Source organism: Rhagoletis pomonella, unplaced genomic scaffold (genome assembly GCF_013731165.1).
Source record: "Rhagoletis pomonella isolate Grant_MI unplaced genomic scaffold, Rhpom_1.0 Rhpom_scaffold_00006, whole genome shotgun sequence".
Taxonomy (NCBI): domain Eukaryota; kingdom Metazoa; phylum Arthropoda; class Insecta; order Diptera; family Tephritidae; genus Rhagoletis; species Rhagoletis pomonella.
The window spans coordinates 44,722,205-44,741,291 of record NW_023458560.1 but is presented as its reverse complement, the minus strand read 5'-3'; the positions used below and the strand labels follow the sequence as shown (position 1 = coordinate 44,741,291).

Below are 19,087 nucleotides of genomic sequence, written 5' to 3'. Positions count from 1 at the left end.
TACATAACCATAAATTATTAATTTTTGTTTCACACCAACTCCAATATTGAATAGTAAAATATATTTTAATCTTACCCAAATAAACAACGATTTAGTTCAATGATCAATCACATATAGAGTATAGGGTGGTAATGTGTTAAAGTTTTAAAGTTTTTAAACGCAAAATGACGGCTAATACCTTTTTAAGCGTTTTGTAATTTAACCAAAACTCATTAGCATCCACTCAAGCAAGGAATTATTTACTTTTCAACATGCATTAGCAGAATGCACTTCTCTTTTGTTTACAATTTGGTTGTCAAACACACTACATCGGATCTTTTGACACATTTACCAGAATTTACCACCAGGTAGCTTCTGACAAAGAGATGACCTTACTTACTCTTATTTGTCCTCTCAGTTGCCAGAAAACCAAGTACGATTTCCGGTAAAATCTGGAAATTCTGGTAAAAAATTGTAATTTCGGACTCATGCGGGTTCACAACTAAATAATATTGGGAATACTTTTGAGGTGTTTGAAGAGGGTTGCGACCTGTTTGAAACTAAATTTATTTATAATAATCATATTTTGGCCTTGACACTTTTGCTACGTTTTGGCCGAGCTTCTCCTCCGATTTGTAGCGTGCGCCTTTGCTGTCACACAAATGGGAGGGACCTACAAACTTACGCCGACGCCGAACGGCGATACAATTTTTGTGATGAGCTATTTTTTTTTATTAAAGACACTAAGATTTTTAAAATATTTTCACTAAAATTTTATCAACCTAAATGTAAAGCTTATGCGAAGTAGTTATCTAATTTAATGTAAATTTTAAACATTTTCAAGATAAAACATGAATTATATTTAAAACGTAAATTTTAATACAACTGTTTTATATATAATCCCAAACATATGATATAAAATCCCCTCTACCAAAAAACTTAAATTGGGTAACGCCGATTTGAATTTTTACAATGAGCAATTGTCAAAAATCTTCCTTTTTATCAAAAAGTTATTTACCAGGGTGTCTTTGAACTAATGATTGGTGCTGAGTTAAAGAATGCACACACATAAAAGATTGCAGCCTTTTCAATACTCATTCAGTGTTAAACCTTTTTTTGATTGGGCATTGGTTTTTTCAATCTTGCTATGAATATGTTGATGTGTGAATTCATAACTGCTTTGAGAGAATGGAAAATTCAAAAATTTTAAACCTCAATCCTAAGCGAAGAATAAGTAATGAAAACTGGATAGAAAAAATTGTTGATTTAAAATTGAAAATGATTTCACACTTACACAGCTCTGGTATGTATAGTATTGTGGTTTGTTCAAATCTTGGCACACATTTTTTTTAATTTTTCAATTAAATTCCAATTGAGTTTATATGTTCGTACCGGTCTTTGGAAAGCTTTTACAGACTATAAATAAACAAGTAATATTTAAGCAAAAAACAAAACCGACTTCAACTGTCATATAAAAATTTAAAATTATAGTTAATTTCTTCATGATTCAATGATCGGATTTAAACAAAACTGATATGGGACCACCTTTCCTTTAAAAAAATGGAATTATAGAAATCGGTTAACGTGGTCCAAAGTTATGCGGCAACATACACAAAAAAGCAAATATTCGGACGAATTGATAACCTTCTCCTTTTTGCGAAGTCGGTTAAAAAGAAACATTTTAACTCATGCAATGAAAAGTTGCAGCCGTATAGATCACAGGCAGCCACTGTGGTATCCACACTACTTTCTGACTAATCTAAATAAAGAATGTACACGAAAAAAACTGGTCACAGTTAAAACGTTCTAAAACATAAATATATTAATGGAATTCAACGATATTTACATATATTTACATCTAAACTTAGTTTTATTGAAATTCGTTAAAAAAGAGTTAATTCTCCTTGTAATAAGCAAACGATCGCAATTTTGACTTTATGTCCTTCATTAGCCCTTGCACAGAAGTTTCAGTGATTTCCTTGGAAACCAGCTGCCATTTATTTTTGAATTGTTGTGCGTTTTTTACAGCTTTGTGGGTCTTAAGAAGTTTGGATTTCATAACGGCCCAGTAGGTTTCGATCGGCCGATGCTCTGGACAATTAGGTGGATTCACCTCTTTTGCTACAAAATACACTTTGTTTCTATGTTACCATCCTGAAGCCATTTTTCCGTAATGACATATCGCGAGATCAGGCCAGCACTGGATCTTTATGAAGCCGTATAAGAGGTAAAAGTCGCTTTTGCAGACACTCCTTAACATAAATTTCTTGGTTAATTGTACCAGTGCTTACAAAAGGATCACTTTTGAAGCCGCATTGGCAAATTGCCTGCCAAATGAGAAACTTTTTGGGAAATTTGTCAAACTTTTTGTTTTTATATTTATCTGCAACATTGCCTCTTTTATTTGCAGTGTGAAATTCGCGGCCCCGGATTTGTTTAAAATCGGCTTTTACGTACGATTCGTCATCCATAACAATACAGCCAAATTTTTGTATGAGACTGTCGTACAATTTCCGAGCACGTTGTTTCGCCAACAAATTTTGCTTACCGTTGCGATTAGGTGCTGCATTCACTTTGTAAGAACGTAGTCCTGCTGTTTTGCATACTTTTTGTATATACGAAGACGACATGTTTAATTTTTTGCCGACATCTCTTACCGAAAGTCCAGGATTTTTCTTAAAAGCAGATAACACTTCCTTTGCCTTAATTTCGCAAGCAAATCCTTTTTTTCTGCCACTACCAGGGTTCCTTTTTAAAGATAAACATTCATTGTATTTTTTAAGCACATAAGTAACGGTAGACTTTGGAAATGTTTGCTTTTTTGCGATGTCGTTATGGAACATGCTGGGATTTTCCAGCTTTTTGCGCAATATTAACTCGCGATCGATTTCTTTCTTGGTCCTCGTTTCTACACTGATTTTTGTTACTAAAAATAAATGATGCAGTAAGGTGGAAAATGCTTCCAGCTTTTTAAGTGTCTACCGATTTTTATTTTAATGTTATGATTAACCGAGCTATGCTTGGTTATGTGCAACCAGTTTTTTTCGTGTACATTCTTTAGTAGAGAAATCTCCTCCCCGATTTTTTTCCCGAATTATCACGCTTCGATTCGTTTACGGAATTTCCGAGGAAAGCAATACAAAAAATGCTGCTGTGTGAAGAATTCAAATTTTTTTTATGAGGTCGTATCAACAACTTCCGATACCCTTAAACATTTCGTTCTTTTTGTTGCTAAAACTTACTGGTCAGGCTAATAGAATATTCCTAAGACTATTGGATCGGCAATTATAGTTGATTAAGCTGACACCCATTTGCTGAATCCGAAAATGTTAGCGCAAGGTACAGGCTTGGAAGAAGACTGAACGTCCTTGTAGCATTTGTCAACCTGAAATCACCGTACTGTCCTTTAAATGGTTTGAGCTTGCCCTATATAAACTTCGTTTTCAACAAAGAAATCCTTTGCCTTTTATCATTACTATCCGACTGCCGGAGTAGATGAGTGAAGGGAGGGAAAGTATTGATTAATTACACTGCGGAAAAGATCTGAAAATCCAATGCATACACCCTCGTACGAATTTCAACTTAAATTACCTAACTTCGACTATTTGTATCCGATTTCATTAGAAAAGAAATATACTTTTTGAGACGTGCTACATAAGTATACATATATTTGGTAACTTTCGAAAGAATTTTGAAATTGGTGTTGATCAAAGTTGAAAAAAGTAGAAAAAAGTAATCTTTTTTTTTTTAATACAAGCTTTTATTAGGGGTTAATAAAAAAAAATAAAAATCGACCCTCCTCAACCCCATTCATATAGCTTCCGCAGCAGTCTGATTCAGTATGAAAGCTACTTTTAATTTTTTATGTAATCAGATTTTATTAAAAAATTTCACTCCTTTTTTACCTTTTTCATAAAATAAGTTTACACATAATTATGCATATTGAAAGTGTGTAAATAGCAGCTCATCTTCATCAACTATTACTTTGACTTCTTGTAGTTCACAACGTCTCAAGAGATAATATTTATTGCGCATTAAAAAAGTGTATATTTAATTTAATATCATCTCTCTTTAAGCTACCTTAAAGCTTTAAAAAAAAGCGCTTTAATAGACAGTAAGTAACTTAAATACTAATTATTATTTTCAACTATTATGGCCATTGTATTCAATTTTGCAAATAGCTTTATACAATGCTGCATATTGTGCAACTTACTTTTTTCGCGTATAACTGCTGCCCTTTACTGCCAGCTAATAACAATAAAAAATTGATTTTCTCTCTTTCCAAGTACTAAAAAAACTTTTCAGGTCAGCTCAGGAAGCAAAAAATTGGTGGTTTTGCAAAAAGAAATAACGCTAAACAAAATATTAGGGGTATTCTCTGAGTCTTGCAAAGCCCTTGAATGGTGCACAGATTGCACGGATTGCACGGTAAAAACCGGTTTTCGTATGGGACAGCTTTGCAAACCGTGCAATCCGTGCACCGTGCAAGGGCTTTGCAAGACTCAGAGAATACCCCTATTGAATGATATGCTCACGTTTTTCATCTCCATTGGCGCGCCGATGACAATGAGTGGAAATTGTTGCAACATCGGTATAGTACGAAAATTGGTAGTTGCTTGAAATGTTTCCTACGCTGCAAGGCGTTGCATTGTTGCAGTCAGCAGCCAATCTTTGGTTGTATATTAGCGCTGCCTTTGCTGCTGCATCACCTTGCAACATTACTACTTATATACTTAGTGTATACTTTGCTGTCAGCTCTGCTGCAACACAATGTTGCTTCTTTGATTTTTTCCTATTTTTTTTGTTGGCATTACGGAAGAGTTATGACTAGAAGCATCTGAAAACGGAAAATTGAAAAACTAATTGAAAATTCTATTAGGCAATGCATGCTGTTAAAAGCAGAATTTCGAAAGAAGCGTCTGAATTTGGGGCAAAGATTATACATAGAGTACAGTGCAATTAAAAATGAGGTTGTAATAATTAGGTTTTGATTGCAAGAAATAATTTTCTGCAAGTTTCGGTTTAATTTTATAACTCAAAATGTAACAAAAAAAGAAGAAATAAAATTCTCACCGAAAATAACTAGCTTATTGCCTGAGGATAAAAAATGAAATTAAGTAATGAAATGAAGTAGCAATTTTGGGATAAAGCTAGTCTTCATATAAATACAACTTTCTTTAAAAGCTCAATAAAAGCTTATGTATACTGATTTTTTTCTATTAAATTGTTATGCCGGTATTATTGTTTATTTATCTTGAACACAATAAATTCACTTTTATTTGGCGAAGGTAGAAAATCTCTTATAAAAAGTTTTCAAAATAATTTTCTGTAAAGATGAAAGATATTCTTTAGCAAATATTCACTTACGTTGAATCCTCTCTCATTTGGCACCCATACTTTAATACATATTTCATTTAACTTTTTAAGTAAAACAGAATTTGACTTTTAAACAGCTGGCAACCCTCTTTAAAACCGTTTTCAAAAAAAGCCTTCCCAAATGTCTTTCGTTTGATATCCATACTGTAGTACTTTATAAAAAGGAATTTGACTTTTTAACAGGTGGCAACGCTCTTCAGAAATGTTTTTGAAATAAATTTTTATTAAAGCTGTTTCGTTTGTCATTAAAATTGTACTATATAATTTAACTTTGACTAAAATCAATTTCTTAAATTTGTCATCCAAATATTACATTTGATTTTTAAATTAAATTGAGTTTGACTCTTAAACAGGTGGCATCTCCCTTTAAATTTTTTTTTGATGTGCAAAAGTATCTATCCTAAAGTTATATACTCTAGCGTTTGATTTCCCTTTATTTAATTAAAAAGATTCTAGCATCCAAGCAAGTTCGTTGCTTAAGTCTTTTGTTTGCCAGCGTTTGGATGTTGCATATCTTTTATGAAGGAACTATTTGCAACTGGTTTTTACGAATTATTCAGTTGCAATTGCCTTGACCTACATGAAGAGAGATCGCTATAAGCAGATAATGGCGGATACAAGACTAATGGAAAAAGATGATTTAACGGCAGATGCATTCATGCAATGAATGCCGTAGTAACAAGGCTATTTAAGCTATCAGCTACATCAGCAGACTCTTCTACATGCAAATCATTGGCATAAGTATACAGGGTGCGTTAAGCATTGCAGTTATATACTTTTTTTTTTTGCAACTTTAAGTCCTTGCGCGCGCCCTTCAACTGACTAGCGTTTTTTTAACTACTTTGTATGCCAATAATTAATCGCAGAAGAAAAACTAAAATTATACTATTTGCGGAAATAGTATGCGAATAACTTATAGTGCCTTTTGTTGTTGCAAGTTGATAATTTGATTTTCAGCTGCAACTTTTTCTTCAAACCACAAATGTGTCTTAAGTGCAAGTCATAAGTCAAACAATTTATTTGCTGGCAACTGACCACAAAATACTTCCAGTCAGTTTCTTTTGCCTCTGCAAATGCACTTGATTTTTTGACTTATTGTTTGTAAACATTAATGCCAGCTGGATCACAAATCTCCTCTGATGAGGCGGCTTTTATCGCTTTTCAAAGAGCGGAAATTATAGCGGCTGGTAGTTGTTTGAAATGAAAATATGTTAATAATTTCAATTTGTAGGAAAGTTTTACAATCACAATTGTACCACAGAGTGGCGGCTGTTTTAAAGTGCCATTTGTTAGCTAAGGTGATTTCAGTTTTCCACTCCATTTTGTTTTTATTGAATTTTTATTTTCTTCCGCCATTTAAGTATTACTATTTGGCATTTTACCATTTATTTCAATTGGAAGTTAAACTTGTTGAACCAATCGACTGGTAGAGTTTCAAGTTTAGTGATACCACTGAATTGGATGCTAAAAAAATGGCTGAGTTAATTCGAGAAATGCCACTTGCTAGCTCAAAAGAAATTTATATTGGTGTGATAGTTAGGGGGAAGGGTCGAAAATTGCCGGTGTCAGAGATCTAGACACAAGTGTCCATTTAATGCCCCAGGAAAAGACGCCTCCATTACCATTGTCGCGGAAGAATACTCTACGACGGTGAGCTCAGTCAGAACCTGAGGGAATATTAAGCTGAGCAATTACGGGATTACATACAGGGGGCGTCAGATGGGCAAAACTTACATTGCTCTCAAATTCAAAAGGTCAAGCTAGGCATTTGTTTTCATTGTGTTTCAGGAAACAGGACTCCGGGCAACTTGTGGGACTGCGGGAAACTTGTCATACTTTTCATAACAAAAATACTTCCTACCTTGAAGAAGATGGGGCGACTTTTTGTGCGGGCGACTGACTCGAGACGCTGGCTTATCCTGCGGAGATGATGGCGTTACTATCTACACCGATTTCTCAAAGATGAAAAAGGGTAGGGTTTGTCAAGCGCCTAAAATTAGGCGACCTTTCGATCAGGAAGTCATATCGCCTTGCTGAAGACTGCAGTCTGTTTGAAGCGAAATTCTTTGCCACTTATGTATCAGTTCAACAGTGTTCTAATTAAGACTTCTACATGCCTTAAAGATAAAAAATAAAAATAGAAGTAGTTAACAGGGCCATTCTGGCTAAGATAGTAAAAAGTCTTTCGTAAGGCAAATGAAAGACAGATGACAAGATAGTTCGAAGGAATTTGGATATTCTAGTATAAAAGTCTTAGAAAGAAAGCTCTTTCATACTTTACTATAATTTTATCCTTTGTATAATTCAATTTGCTTTTAATTATTAGATTTCATTTTTAATTTAATTTTTAGAAACTTATTTCATTTAATTTTTATTTTTTTTTAGATTGTATTGTTTTAAAAAGAAAAATATATTTTTTTAATTACACTGAGCTTTTAGAAACGTATCTGATTTTTTTATTTTTTATAAAAAATAAAATTTTTCAATTTAGTTTTTTTATTTTTTTGTTTTAGATTTTATTGTTTTACAGTCGAAACCGGTTGGTTGCAATTAAACAGCTGCACAAGCACTACATAAATCGCTTGCAAGCCATCGGCTCTCATTTTAAGCACTGTACCTCTCCTTCACTCCCATAACAAAGCAACTGCTACACTCACGAAAGGTTTTGTCATACGAACGAATGCCGCACGATAGGAAAAAGAACAACAGAACAAACTGAAGCAGAAGAAAATTGAAGTAGAACAAATGCGATGCTAAAATTTTTCAAATGGAAGTGCGCGCATCACTCAGTGGAAGTAGCGGCGACAGCGAATTCTTGCTTTGCATAAGTGCATACCCAAATGTATATGTATATGGATGTATGTATGTACATACATATGGGACCGCGCACTTCCTATACTAAAGTGTTTTACAAAAACAAAAGTGCAGAAGTGTTATGGCGTGCTTACCTAAATGAAGTGTGATATGTTTCCTTTTTACCACGCTTTTTTTTGTCTTGTTTTTGGCTAAGCATCTGCGATTTTGCCTGCTCCTACATATATGTACATATATTATGTATCTATTAGAGTCCAGCGCAAGTGTATTTGTCGCATTTCGTTCAATAAGTACTCCTTGCATTGTACTCTACTCCCAACACATTGTTACTCTTTTTCCGCATACATACACTACTTGGCGTTGAGAGAGTAAATACTTGACGTACTTGCTATTACTCCACCAAAGTACGTACTCTACTTTCCCTCATCGCGTACGAGAGATATTTGCTGCTGCCAAAAGGGAGTAGCAAATCTACTCTCTGTATACTTGTAGTACGGTAAGTACTTGCGTATTAAATTTCAATTCTGGTTGTTAGCCTACTAGTTGATATCGTTTGCAGCGCTGGTCAGTGAAATTGAAAGAGTAAAAATAGAATATGGAAATTGACGATGTAAGGAAATGTTTACGGCCTTATTTATAAAAAATAACGTAGATTTAGACAGTTGTTTAATGTGACATTTTCAAAAAACTTTTGGATTCAAGCAGCTTTTTAAATCTATGTATGTACTTAAATTTTTATGAAAGTATTATTTCTTGTCTCTAATATTCTATAAAACTATTTGCAGTCATTAACCAACAAATAAGTTGTCAAAAACAATAACTTAAGCAATGCTGCTATACGAAATAAAATTATTAGTGGCAAATCAAAATTTTGAAAAGTGCCGATTTTCACATTCGATAGTTGGACATGGTAGCGACGAGATGTACGAGCATTTTTTTCTTAAGAGCTGCATACTGATTTAAGAAATTTTTTATAGAAGAAAATTTATTTTCCGTTTATTGTGCGTAATTTTATATGAATTTTTAGTTTTTCTTGAGAGCCTTTACAAATAAAAAAAATTTCGGAATATGTACATACATATGTACGTACATAGCCATATAACTTGATTTCAAGAGAAACGAATTTTCATTTGGCACGTTCAGAAGGCGAAACAGCTCAGTAACTGGTGCGATTGCACCTTCTGAACGCATTGTTGCGTACTTCTGATCAATTGAATAGTTGCGTGTTAGATGATCGTAATATTTTTCTGATCATTTGGGACAACATGTTGGTGGGTACCTTTGAGAGTTGAATTTGACAGCTAATGTATGAAGTCGTTCAAAAGACGCATAACGATCACTGATTTTTGTTTAGCAACGGTTGCGCTCAACTGCTGCGCCTTCTTAACCTACCTATTGATAACTTTTTGTTTTTTGATAACACTGCGACAGCTCAAATTGGTATTGAGTAAACCCAAATGCAAGATAAAGTTTTTGAATTTCATTGAGTTTTTTTAATAAATACTAAAATTAGAGGTGATGAATGGCGAAAGAAAAACTTCATCCGATTTTTTTTAATCGAAACTACATTTTAACATATGTACATATGGCCATGCATACATAAATATATTTAATATGAACCCATGGTTTCAATTGTACGCATATCGTCAGGGTTTTCTCCACAACTTGGTTTTGCTGCAGTGAAGCGACAAAACAAGTGACGAGAAAAAATATATGCGGACACTTACATATAATGGGTGATTTTTTTGAGGTTAGGATTTTCATGCATTAGTATTTGACAGATCACGTGGGATTTCAGACATGGTGTCAAAGAGAAAGATGCTCAGTATGCTTTGACATTTCATCATGAATAGACTTACTAACGAGCAACGCTTGCAAATCATTGAATTTTATTACCAAAATCAGTGTTCGGTTCGAAATGTGTTGAATGTGTGAAAAGTTGGCAGAAAATCCGCTTTTTTATCGACAAATTTTGTTCAGCGATGAGGCTCATTTCTGGTTGAATGGCTTCGTAAATAAGCAAAATCATGCGATTTGACGCCTTTAGACTATTTTTTGTGGGGCTACGTCAAGTCTAAAGTCTACAGAAATAAGCCAGCAACTATTCCAGCTTTGGAAGACAACATTTCCGAAGAAATTCGGGCTATTCCGGCCGAAATGCTCGAAAAAGTTGCCCAAAATTGGACTTTCCGAATGGACCACCTAAGACGCAGCCGCGGTCAACATTTAAATGAAATTATCTTCAAAAAGTAAATGTCATGGACCAATCTAACGTTTCAACCGATGAGATTTTGCAAATTTTATGCGTTTTTTTTTAAAAAAAAGGTATCAAGCTCTTAAAAAATCACCCGTTATATGTATCTATGCACATACGTATCTATGCACATACGCATGATTCAATAATACAAGGTTCGATAAACTCTCTCGCACCGCTCCCTTAGCCGTGGCACCGTGTTGCTTCTTTGAAAATTTACATGGAAACAGTGTAGCTTTGGTGTGAAATAAAAGTATAAGCTTTTGTGCAATATTTTTATTTGTATATGCATATGAAGCATATTTAACTGATGAAAACCTAAGCATTGGATGTTTACATCAATCTCATAGTAGTCTTATTTTAATTGTGAGTCATTTTTCAGTTTTTATACGGCTAAGTAGCATATAAATTACATAATTCACGTAGATATATCAATATTACGTTCAACATTTCGTTTTAAATGTCAGATTTCCTGCAAATACATTAGAATTTACAAAAGGAATTTCACTACTAATTGCCTACTTTGCGTACTTTTCTACTACCATTTTCGAAACAAGGGATTGCCTTCTTGCCCTTTCTCTGTTCTTCGTAAATGCAACCTTTTGTAAGGGAGTGTCAAACCGCAGCTGTCAATAATTATCTAACCTTGTATTATTGAATCATGGCACATACGTATCTATGCACATACATACATATGTACTTAGGTATGTATATCAGCATTTTAGTTGAAAGTACGTTTTGCTCGTCGCTCTCTTCATCGCTCCACTACATTCCTGTCCTTACTTTTTTCAGATACCACAAATGCGCGATCCAGAAAATTCTTCTATCATTCTTGCCACAAATGTATGTTTTCTTCGAAAATACTCAAGTACTACCAGTAGAGTACTCTACTGTCAAATACCTTTTACTCGCAGTAGTTGCGGAAGGCAAAGTAAATACTCTACGCATCTTGCTATTGATCGGTAGTTTACGTACGCTTGCAGAAACTGGTTTATGCTTACTCACACTTGACCCGAACGATGAGAGTAAAGGAGGGAAAGTATTTGCGCGGCGATCGGATGTCTTGTTAGGCCCTTTAAATGGAATTGCGCAGGAGTTTAGTATCTATGTATGTATTTACAAAAAAAAACACAGTCTCAAAATATGCATTTTTATTAATTACGGTATTGACGTTGACTGCGAACTGCGAGGCTTGCGCTAGCAATTGGTAATGAGTTGCTTACATACATGCAAATGTTCTAGTGCACTCGGTTGTCTTGCTATGATTTGCCGCTATTTTACTTCAACCCTTCTTTTTGGTTTTACAATTTGCTTCACCCCAAAACTCAAGCGCTATCGTCGCTGTAGCAAATTCTATTTCGAATGTTGAAGTGTTTGTATTGTTGCGCAACTTGCTATAGAATATTTTGTGTTGCTGTTAACGCTACCTGTAGTACGCCGCTTGTAAGTACTGCATAGTAGTAAAGTGTGCCTTTTAGAAGGTTTTGCGCAGCTCTTTAGTTGCAATCCGATTAACTGAAAACTCTGCTTAATTGGCACGGAAACTGCCACTTTTATTTTTGCTTTTTTGATACATCGGTTATTTGAGACTTCGGCTAAATGAAAAAATCGGTTCAATTAATCAACATTTATATATGTATCGAAATTGTAATATACACTCGGCCAAATCCGTTTAAATGCAACTGTTTATTAACTCATCTTCATAACATGAAATGGCCGGGGAAGTGTTTTCGAAATTCTGACAACCCGGTTCTGGCAAATAAGTGATCAGCTGATCGAATTATGAAATTTAGTGAACCAAATTCGGATAGCTAAAATTTGGCGGTTTAATAAAAGTTCGCTTGTTTTTTTTTGTGGCGTATTAATGTGTTTATTCCAATAGTGTTGTTAAGATTTGTACCCCGATTTGTTTATTAGGAAAAATGGAAACGACAACAAAGTCTAAGCGATAGAAGTTATAGCTGCTATTTCGGACTTTTTTCTAGACTTCAGCGGGGATCAAACCCTCAGCATCGATGTGCAAAGTCAAATGTGCTAACCACTGAGCTATGCACATCCCGTAAGCTCTTGTTGCTAATCCATTTCCTTATTCAACATAATTGGCTACTGTTAACTAAAGTTGAGCTAATTGAAAGCCGCGGTTGATTGCAACTACACGGTCGAAAAAATAGTGTTGCAATTAACCAGTAAAAAGAAAAAATATATATTTTATTTTTTATTTAGGATTTTATTTTTTTCAACTTTAGTTTTTGTCTTTTTAAGTAAATTGTCTTTCAATTTTGTTTTAAAAATAACGATATCATTTAAAAACATTACCTTTTATTTTTATTTCATTTTTAAATACATACTATTTACTCCTTCTTTGGTCAAAATTTTTTTTTATAATTTTTAGATTTCATTTTCAGAAACAAACCATTTAGTTTCGAGTAATTTTCTAAAATATATTTATCTATTTCCATTTTGTTTTTTTATTTTTTAATTTACTTTTGTTTTATTGGTTAGTTAAATTTTTTTTCAAGATTTGTTAGTTTTAAAACAAATAAATATATATTTTGTTTTAATTCAGTAAACTTCTAGAGGCGTATATTTTAATTTAATTATCTTTTTGGTTTTAGATTTCATTGTTTAAAAAAGAAAAATACAGTTTTTTATTTAATTTGATTTTTAGGATCATATGTTTTGACCTTTTTAAATTTAATCATTTTTCAATTTTTGGATTTTGTTTTAGAAATAATAAAATGTTTTTAATTTAATTTTAGGTACTATTTTCTTATTTTTGATTTAATCTTTTATTTTACGTCTCGGTAATTTTTGAAAATTTGTTTGCCAAATTTTTTGTGTAGTGTTTTCCATGTTGGGCATGCTTTTTATATGTGAAAAGTGCGCAAAATCGTATGAAAAAAATTTCAAAATTCAACCAGAACTTTGAGCTACTTCAAGCCTACATTTTATTATAATGAAATAAAATTTTCCTAACAATTTTGATTAAAAGGCTTCAAATTTTGATGAAAAATTTATGAATTTTTCCAAATATTATATAAAGTTTTAAACTCTTATTTATCTTTATTGTTAAGGTATGAACTGTAATTAAATAAAATAAGTTTTTTTTTATTAATTTACAAAATTCTTCCTCGTGTTTTTTTTTGCATAGCCACAAGTGTAACTTGTCTGAACAAAACGCGTCATTATTCCACTTCTGAATCATAAATTCTTAATACTCCGCATCTATTACTCACAAAACAAATAATTTTTTACACAAATAAACAAAACCGACTTCAGTTCTCATATACAAATTTAAAAGTACCGTTAATTTCTGCATGATCCAATGATCGGATTTAAACCAAATTAGTATGGGACAACCTCTGAGGCCTTAAAAAAATGATAGAAAACGGTCAAAGTGGTCCAAAGTTATGCGGTAACATACAGTAGAAAAAGTAGTATTCCAAAGAATTGAAAACCTCGCCCTTTTTTTGAAGTCGGTTGAAAATTAAAATCAATTACAAGATAAAAAAATAAGGTCGGCAGAAAATGAAATGTGATCAAGAAAAAAAGAAAATCCCAACGGCTATGGCGTTCTCGAGTATTATTAAAGACGCGTGTGCCTGCAACGAACCTCACCCACATTGACGGCAGCTGCTGATACTTACTCATTTGAGCAGCATTTTGCAAATATGCCTACTAAAAGCATCATTAATTATGCAAGTGTTTACATTTGTTGTGGCTTGTTAGCCAATAAGTAAACTGAAGATATGTAGGAAAATTTTAACGGCAAAAGATTTACAAAAGGGAATAAGAAAATAAATCAACGCCGATGTGCGAAAAAATTCCATAGGCGCTGCGCTGCTGTTCAAACAAGTTTTTGCACAATATTTGGGCGGTTGCTGTTTAAATTCACTGTCGACTTTAATACATATTTATATACTGCATACAAAATTGCACATTTTTCTTGACACTTTGCAACATATAAGCGGCTGCCGCCGTTAGTGCCGGTGTTTTTTTTAGCTCTATCGCTGGTCGTTGGCGAAGCCGTCAAGGTATTGTAGACATGTGTAACAAGCCACCTACTTAGCGCCAACACACACCCATTTGCGTTGCTCATTAGCACAATTGCGAATAATTGTTGGGAAAACTTTTAAAAACTTTTTCTACAACCGGCTGAACGAAGAAGAAAATAGCAATGGCAGCGGCAAAGTGCAGCTAAAGGAGCGACTCCATACGTATGCTACAGTATAAAATTATATTACCTGTTCAGCCGTTGTTTGCTGCGAGATCGTTGCTGTTGTATTTGTTGATTTTTCGATAGCAGTCGATAGCTACTTGTCGTGACTCTCAGCTGAGCTTGTTGCGGTAATATTTTAGCACTTGTCTTATGCTGGCTGCATGGCTGGCGGGGGGTTCGGAAATAATTAATAGTTGTAACAGTGACACGAATAGCTTGAGCGACGGTGATGGTGTTGAAAAGGGCCAACGGAGAGACAATGCATGTGTGGCAATCGCAAGCGAGTTTGTTGCTTAAGTCTTTTGTTGTTTAACTGTTGGAAGAGTTACAGAATTAATATTATACATGTATATATACATATATACAATATTTACATGCATGCATACATATGTACATACAAATGTCACCTACTGTTGCATCACATACTAATTCCCTTTTTCTCCCTCTCCCTTTCTCTCTCACCCATTCAGGTCCTAAGGAATTCTCCTACCGCGGTCGCAACATGTTCCTCAGCTCTCACGTACCAGCGTTGGCCAACAAGAAGGTCGATTGGTTGGATGGTCGTAACTTGTGCCGTGAATACTGCATGGACTTGGTCGCTTTGGAGACACAAGAGAAGAACAATCTGATCTTCCGTGTCATTCAACAGAACGATGTACCATACATTTGGACTGCTGGCCGTATTTGCGATTTCGCTGGCTGTGAAAATCGTCCCGATTTAGAACCCAAAAATGTTTACGGTTGGTTCTGGTCTGCCACCCGCGAGAAGATTCAAGCCACCAACCGCATTCCACAAGGCTGGGGCTACAATCCATGGTCGCAAACTGGCCACAAGAAGCGCCCACAACCTGACAATGCTGAATACGAGATCAACCAGACCAAGGAACAGTGCTTGTCGGTGTTGAATAATGTCTACAATGATGGTATTGCATGGCACGATGTGGCCTGCTATCACGAAAAGCCTGTCATCTGCGAGGATAACGATGAACTGCTGCGCTATGTGGCAGCCACGAATCCGGGTATTCGTCTTTAAGGCGGCGTTGCAGTGAGTTGGTGTTGCCTTCGCATTGTCTGTGTGTGCGTGTTTTTTTTTTTATTAATTTTATTATTTTAATTTCTTTTTTAAAATTTTTTATTTTTAATTTTATTTGTAAAAAAGTATAAAACAACAAATAATAGACTTTAAAATTTATTACTTGCGTGCATTCTTGTAGCAAACTGATGATGAAAACTCACCTAAAATTTTCCGCCAGCTAAATTGAAAAAATTTGGCTGCAACGACGTGGAGATCACTCTCTACGGCCAGCCTATTACATAAGCCGTTATATTTTTATTTGTTATAAAATATTTATTCTATCTACATAAATAAATTTATCGAATTTTTATATGCCATGCACTTTTCACAAAATGTACTTTTTCCAATTACTTATCTGCAATGAGTGCCGAAAATAAACATTAAAATCTTAAAAAATTTTTAAGAATTATAAAAAAAATTGTTTATTGAAAAAAGAAAACTTAACGAATTATGAGGAGGAGTGGGTAAGTATGTATGAATTACAATATTGTTAAAAGTGATGGTGCTTTTGTAACTTAAGTATGCGCTGTCTCGACAGTAGAACTCAAGTAAAAGCATAATGTGGATTAGCGAGCCGCGGGGACGAGCAATTCCACCGACTAGGTAATGATATCCGTTCAGTTGACGTGGTAGCGCAAAGGACTATCTCTTAAATATCCAAGTGCATCCCTTGTCTGAGGCCACCACAACCACAACCTCACCTTACCTAACCTTACTTAATCTAAAATGTATCGCTTCCAAAAAACGTGCTACTTCCAACAGGCATCTATTGGGAGAATTTATATTTTATATGGCCTCATTCACTATTTTTTCGTCGCAATAAGACTACGGATTTTCCAATACAACCAAGCTGCTACAGATAACATCAAAAATTTCGACCTAATTCCTAAAACAATCGCTTCTACGCACCAAATTTATTCGGCAAATCCAAGACATGTTGTTTTAAAGATCTACGCTCGTTTAGATCAGTGAACCCCATTAAGTGTTGCCTGTATCAGAACGAAAACTTCTAGAAGGGTTGCTCCAAATCCTTTAAAGCATGACAGACATTGACTCCAAGCCTGCAGGCACTTGCTTCAAGGCGGGCATACTCCCTATCTCATGTTCCTCAAAGACCAGGCTCAGCCAGGGACGTATGTAAGTCATTTTCTAAACCAGAAGGACTATAGACAGGCCTAAACGATATTCATCGGGGGCAAATCAAAACTTTTGCAAACTAGAAGAGTTCAAAAAAGCTATAACAAAATAGTTTACTTTTATACATACTTTAGGTGTAAAATAACTTGAAAACATATTTTTTAACTATGAAAACTTTTAACACTGTATGTTTTTATTGAAAATATTTAGTGCATGCAGAATATCGTCGGTGATACTGCAAAACGTCAAAAGTCAATTATTACCATTGGCGCCTTAGATGTGCTTTGATCTGCACCGGAGTGCTGATGACAGATCCTTTAAGCACCAGAGGTAATAATTGACATAGAACATTTTGTAGCATCACCGAAGATATTTCAAAATAAGCCGCTGTTAACACTTCGACGCCGCGTTTCTCCGCTCGGGACTTTCTTTGCTCCGACTTCTGTTGCTGTCAATGCTTCTATTTTTCTTTGGAGTAAAGCTAGGCGATTTAAAAAAAAAGGATATATTCACAATATTTCTCAGATTGTAATTCAGCAAAACTATATACACCTATCTGAGCTACTAGATTTATGGTATTTTTGCTTTGTATGCCTCTCCTCAGCAGTTGAATGCTCGCGTTTGTCGCTGCCATTCTTATGCTGTCCCTTGTCATCATCCTGTCTAGCTGAACGACTACTTTCACTTCCAGCTGATTTGCTCTGTCGGCCATCATCACTCTTAGTACTGGGTGTACAAGAGCGCGTAGTGTGATCATATTTGCTTTTACTGTGCTTATTGTCACTAGTTCTGGAATCATTTTGGCGGTCTTGATGCTTTTCAGAATGCTTTGAGCTGCGCGAACGCTTTCTTTTGTGCTTTTTATGAGACTTGTCGCGCTCATGTTTTTGTTTTTTGCGTTTACGCTTTGATTTACCATGTTTACACTTTGATTTACCATCGACATCTTCGTTTTTTGTTTGGGTGTGGGTGGAATTTTTTAGTTTATCATCATTTTTATGTCTACGGCAATCATCGCTTTTGCTAACTTTTTTCTCAGTCTTTTCTGGATCAAATCTCGTTGCTTCAATTTTAGGACTCTCGGACCAACGCCAGTTGCGTGAATTTTGTTTTACATCATTCGCTGTCACCATGTTCCAGCTTGAAAAATATATTAAAGGAATTAAGGATGCTTGCTTTGTTAATATGTTTATCATCGTTTAAAGTACAAAACCGCATATCAAGATAATGCAAAATCGCGTATGTGAAGGTGCATAATTATTTTGTAGAGTACAAAACCCTCATCTTTCTAAATGTTTCTCTCTTTTATAAAGCAATCGCATTTCTGGCTAGTATATTTCAGAACGAATGGATAAGGCTTGAGCCAAGGGCTTCTATGAGCAAATCCAATTTTTGACAAAAAAGGTCAGTTACGCGGTCAGAACGACGATACGCGGTTTTGTACTTTAAACGACGATATGTACTTTACCTTATTAGGGGCGTGGCTACCTGCACCCTAGCACTTGGTGTTCTTTTGGCCACCAAACGCGTGTTGTACTTATTACCAGGGTTTTTGAATAAGTGTAAATAATTACATTTATCACCCTTAGGACATTTGTGCGCGTGCGATAACACTTTTTTCGAGAAATAGAAAATTTTGTTAAGGAAAAGTGTTTAGCATAAAATGTTAAAAATCATATTTAACATATAACATATATATCATAAGTTATGTGCACTGTATGTTTTCTTTTGATCGTTTTGATGTTTAGTTTGTTCTTTGTTTTAGTAAAAAGGATACCATCAGAGAAATATGTGTTAGCTGCTAACGCCTCACATACCACAAATAGCGCTCCGCCAATTTTGAATGCTTGAAAATTCTACATTTAGTTGCCTGCCGGCATAAAAGCGACCTTGTAGCTTTATAAAAGCTTTTAAAGCAGATCTGCCAATGAAAAACGATTATAATTTTCTGTACATGTATCACATGCAGCATCAAACGCACCTCTCCTCCAAGTACTCGACGAACACATGTCCACGCAAGTGTCGCAACACATTACGCACAGTACGGAAATTTCGTAAATAACCAAATCCCTGCAATTCTGGTATTACATCATCAAAGAATTCTACATACACCTCGCGCAAGTCCTGCTCACTCCAAACCACCATCAGCATTTGCGTATTCGTTGTGCTCGTCCTGTTCCAACAGCGGATGCATAAAGAAGTGACGCACAACAATTATGTTGGAAAGCAACGG

General features: G+C 34.8%; 3 protein-coding genes across 3 annotated transcripts in view; 1 reads left to right on the top strand and 2 right to left on the bottom strand.

Annotated features, from left to right (window-relative positions):
- The first annotated feature begins 15,027 nt into the window (after window positions 1-15,027).
- Window positions 15,028-15,888, top strand: LOC118740803. Its single transcript, XM_036472496.1, has one exon. It carries the CDS (start codon window positions 15,031-15,033, stop codon window positions 15,673-15,675), a length of 645 nt encoding a protein of 214 aa, XP_036328389.1. The 5' UTR covers window positions 15,028-15,030; the 3' UTR covers window positions 15,676-15,888.
- Window positions 15,889-16,090: 202 nt separating this feature from the next.
- Window positions 16,091-19,087, bottom strand: part of LOC118740791 (U2 small nuclear ribonucleoprotein auxiliary factor 35 kDa subunit-related protein 1-like) — a 6,527-nt gene continuing 3,530 nt past the window's right edge. The window contains exon 7 of the mRNA XM_036472480.1: window positions 16,091-17,200. The gene's annotated coding sequence lies outside the window, so the exon portion shown is untranslated. The remainder of the gene's footprint in view (window positions 17,201-19,087) is intronic.
- Window positions 17,200-19,081, bottom strand: LOC118740812 (zinc finger CCCH domain-containing protein 16-like; the record flags this gene model as incomplete). Its single annotated transcript, XM_036472505.1, is given in 6 exon segments — window positions 17,200-17,335; window positions 17,407-17,994; window positions 18,323-18,467; window positions 18,672-18,775; window positions 18,836-18,985; window positions 18,987-19,081. Coding segments are annotated over 6 exon segments (1,173 nt in total), but the record flags the coding sequence as incomplete, so codon positions are not given.